The sequence below is a fragment of the Fulmarus glacialis genome, unplaced genomic scaffold (genome assembly GCF_000690835.1).
Source record: "Fulmarus glacialis isolate BGI_N327 unplaced genomic scaffold, ASM69083v1 scaffold42506, whole genome shotgun sequence".
Lineage (NCBI taxonomy): Eukaryota > Metazoa > Chordata > Aves > Procellariiformes > Procellariidae > Fulmarus > Fulmarus glacialis.
In genome coordinates, this window is record NW_009220791.1 from 1,410 (window position 1) to 5,960 (window position 4,551).

At 45.1% G+C, this 4,551-nt stretch overlaps 1 protein-coding gene across 1 annotated transcript in view; it reads left to right on the plus strand.

Moving 5' to 3' along the window:
* Positions 1 to 805, plus strand: part of RGS2 (regulator of G-protein signaling 2) — a gene marked incomplete at its 5' end in the record, with an annotated part of 1,964 nt that extends 1,159 nt beyond the window's left edge. The window contains 2 exons of the mRNA XM_009580885.1: positions 1 to 167; positions 611 to 805. Coding sequence (XP_009579180.1) covers positions 1 to 167; positions 611 to 805 — 362 coding nt within the window. The remainder of the gene's footprint in view (positions 168 to 610) is intronic.
* Between the last annotated feature and the right edge of the window lie 3,746 nt (positions 806 to 4,551).

The following is a 4,551-nucleotide window of genomic DNA, read 5'->3' on the forward strand; positions in this document are numbered from 1 at the left end:
ATTGTCTTGCTGCTTTCCGAGCTTTTCTGAAGTCCGAGTTCTGCGAAGAGAACATCGAGTTCTGGTTGGCCTGCGAGGACTTCAAGAAAACCAAGTCACCCCAGAAGCTGACATCAAAAGCAAAGAAAATCTACAATGACTTCATTGAAAAGGAGGCTCCCAAAGAGGTAAAGAAAACCTATTTAAACATTAAGTGCCCTGTTCTATGAGTTCTTACAGCCTTTCTTTATTTCTCTGAACTCACTTTAAGATACAGATGCCAAACGGCATTGTACATACCTCACTGTTAATATCTATGTCTGAATCTAACTCTCTCCCTAGCTGCCTTTTCACTGAGCTGGAAAATGGCACAAGCAGCATTTCGGAGAGTTTCCATCTTAACTGGGAAAAGTCAACAGCCGCATTTAACACCTGTATTCGAGTTTAGCACTGAAAGATAGTATAGATGAATTTTTTTATATTAAAGAAGAATTTTCTTAAAGAAAATTTGATTAATTTAACCCTGTAGTAATAGGGTCTTGCCTTTTTTACCTCTTCAGAAATTTTATGGTGTATTATACTTACTTGAATTCAGTTCTCAGAAGTAAATGTTCTTTTTTTTGTATTTCAGATAAACATAGACTTCCAAACCAAGAACATGATTGCACAGAATATTCAAGAAGCCACGCATACCTGCTTCAGTGCAGCACAGAAGAGAGTTTATAGCTTAATGGAGAATAACTCATACCCACGGTTTTTAGAATCTGAATTCTATCAGGAGCTGTGCAAGAAGACGCCCATCACCAGAGCGGCCCAGGGGACATGAGCGATGGAAAAGACCGAGAAGCAGCCTCTCAGCTAGCGAGGAAGCAAGCCACAGCTCATGGCAGCATCCTGACCTGAAAGACACAGATACCCAGTGCTCAGTCTGTTTGCCATGGTGCAGGGACAAATACTGACTGGTGCAAAGCTGATGGCGGGCGTTCAGAGGTGACGGCAGAAGTGTGCCAGCCAGCTGCTGGCCACGCGCTTCTCTGCGAGTGCTGCAGTGAAAGGTGACTCCGTGCATTAGACCAAACCGTACAGCGTGAGAGTCCTCCTCACGGCTGAGGTGGCGATGCACAGGTCAGAACAGAGCTTCCTCCCTGTGAGCAGAAGCTGCTCTGTGCAGTTGCGTGGTGCTGGCAACTTGAGTAATTGGTTGTGTATTTGTTTTTCCTAAACATCAACCAGTGTTGCTGTTGTCAGTCGCTCAGTGTGTTCACACTGGTTCTGTAAACTGCCTCTAGCTGCAGAGAGGTGTGTTGGGTTTCTGTGCAACTTCCAGACAGCAAGAGTGCTGTGCAGCGAGGAAGGGGTATGACTCGGCTCCCAGAGGAACAGGTTCTGCGAGTAAAGTATGCAGGGCTGGGTTGTGTCGGCAGGGCTGCACGAGGCCAGACCGAGGGTGAAACTTGGCCAAGGCGAACAGGAGCTATATAGTATTATATTTATATGTGGATTATGATTGTGTTGAATGTTGCAATAATGTCATAATTCTGTCTCGAGGACAGCAAGCTTCAGTGAAGTCTCTTACTGTTTTTAATAAACTATTTTGATACAAAGCTGCTTTTGTTGCTTAACTTGTTTTGTGCACACAGAGATACATCATCTGGCGCTAAACTCCAGTGTGGGGATTGCATGTCCTGGGTGTGATCTTAATAGGGCTAATTTTAAAGCAGTTAGTTCTTAATTTGCCAGCCAAGTGTTTTGTTTGGGTTTTTTTAACAGAATAAGAATCCTCAGAGCTTGAAAGCTTAACAGCTCACATCCTCCATCTTAATGAAACCTCCCCATGAAACCGATCTGTAAGACAGTGCAAGGCACATATATGGCTAGACATGATGACAGGTCAACGAGGAAGCAGCAGCAGGCCAGGGAAGCAGCAGCATTGCTGCTGGAGGCCACAGGATGCTCTTTGGAATACAGGCACCAGCAGTAGCACAGTTGCTCCTGCTCAAGACCTCTGCTTCAAAAAGGGCTTAGGAGGGCTCTAGTATCAGGCTGTAAAACCCCTGTAGAGTCAGTAGAGGTAATACTACAAGAAAAGTGTTTGACTCCCTGCTAGGTGAGTGCTTCTTAGGGGGAAGTTACTGGTCATCATTATTCCATGTCAATTTTTCTAACTGACAACATTCAAAAGCAGCATTTCCAAAACAGTCCCACAGTTGTAAGCCCTAATTTGTTAGTTTTGTGACTTGTCTGAACTCTAGCTCTGTTTAGGTCCTGACTCCACTCCTCAGGTCACAGCTTTAATTGTTTAGTTCACATACAGCCACAGCAGCCAATTTTGCAATGGTCCACTTCCCCAAGCATCAAGAAAATTCTAACTACAGGGTTTTCCACTACAACTATATATCCAAAGATTGTTCAAAAGCAACTACTTCATGCGTGTATATACATACTGCAGGATATATCACAGTGTGTATATATACATATACACAGATACATATATTTATTACACTGCCTCTATACATGGAAAGAAACAAATTTGGCACAGCCCCCACTTTGATATAGCTCCATTTCTGGGGCTGAGAGCTAGCGCTCATACAGCCAAGTCTGCTGATCTGTAAGTCCACATAAAACAAGCACAAGAAAAACTCAGCCCAATAATTTACTGCAGAGGAAGTGTTTTTTTTTCTAAGCAGGAAAAACAGATTTAGGCTGATAATTGCTTTTGTAATCTAATGAAGTAATTCAAAGAGCATAAAAATAGCCAGAGCTATACCTATTAATAATGACTCGGAGCCAGGGCAGGAATAATTCCATGAAGCTTCATTGGCTTCAGTGAAGCTGCATTAATCTGTGCCAATTTGGGATGTGGTGATTAACCACTGCTGGTGTTTGGTTTCAGGGAAAGAAACATTTCTCATTTCAGCAGGTGCCAGAACTACTTATAGCACAGTAGTTCAGTTCAGAGGGGAAATTAGGTGGGGCTATTAGGCAGGGCATCACTGCCTGAGGGCTGTTCTTGTATGTTTTTAAGATTTGAATCATGAACATTGGTCTTTAGGAAGTCTGTGCAGGCAGCGCTGTAGCTTCCCACCGAGGTAGCAAACCAAGCAAGCCATGCCGAGTCCCTGGCATGGTCTGTCTGCAGCATCTGAGAGCCCTGGTTTCAAGGCTAAGCTTTGCAGCAAAACAGTTTGGTGTATCAACAGAAAAAAAAAATTTAAAAAAAAAAAAAAATCTTATTTTTAGTAAAATACAACACATCTGTGCACACAACATTCCTTCCAATTATTACACTTCCAGTTTTTGATAAGAGCCCTGCTTTCCCAACTCCCAGGGGTAAGCTTCACCAGAAAAAAGGGCACTAGAGGCACATGGGGAGTGCTGCAACCCCTGAAAGATTGCTATGGAACATTTCCCAGGGAAATACAAAACCACCGATTGCTCTAAGAGATGCTCCTTCCATGCTCTGGGCAGCCTTACAGCTGCAGTTAAAATTGATATTCTGGTATCAGTATCCAATGGCAACAAATAATAAACTGCTCGTTCCTCCACAGCCCGCTGAACCACTCACCCTCCCGCCCCGGTCCCGCTGGGCTGCGCACAGCCAGACGCGCCGCGGTGGCGGGGAAAAGGCCGGTCTGGGAACGGCAAAGGGAGGGCGGCAGAGCCGGGGTCCCGCGGGCCAAGGTGAGGGCACTGCTAAGCAGCCTGCCAGAGCACAGTCCTTTTTTTAGCCTCCATCAGGTTATAAAACAGCTCCAGCCCATATCCCTGTTGACAGCCTGGGAAGGAAAATAAGGAGAAGGGATCCCGACAGGTAATCACGTTCCAGGAACCGTAGCTGCAAAGGAGCACGGGTCCTGAGCAAGTCTGTAAACAAGCTTAGCATTTTTAGAGAAAGGACTTGCTGCTGAGGACAGCGAGAAGTGGAGATCTCCAGAGGGCGGTGGGTGGGAAGGCACCCCAGCTCTGCCGGTACAGCCCTCAGCCGCACAGCGAGTCCTGGCCGATCCCAAGAAAGTCAGTGCCGGTTCATGCACTGCTAACATAACTGATGCTGGCATGTAGAGTCTGGGGATCTAGAATTACCAAAAACCAAAGCAAATCTGCAGTAAAGGCAAATTTAACTGTCCATGTATCACTGGTTTTAAGCTAGTCTCGCAATATTCGTGCTTTTCTTATCTGCTAGAGGCAAGCGATTCCCCTGCTTTCATATCACAAAAAATGCATTTCCCACCCTGATGATTATAAAGAAAAATTTGAAATTCCAACTGCAGTATCCCCAGTAATTCCCCAAACCAGAACTTAATGCAAAGACACTACGCAGTCATTTAAAAAACATATCTAATTTTCTAAGCCAATCTCGTGATTTTGGGAAACTAGGTCATGAGTTTCAACTGTCTGGATCCAGCAACAGCTTGGGGTTTTTAATGGCTTGCGCTGCATAGGGCAATCTGAAGGAGAGTCCTCCATGCTATCAAGAAGGCAACATGTGAAGTAACCTCCTAAAATACGACGCCAAAGCAGCTGACCCTCGGCAAGTGCCCTCTGGCCGAAAGGCTGGAGAGGACCTCTGAG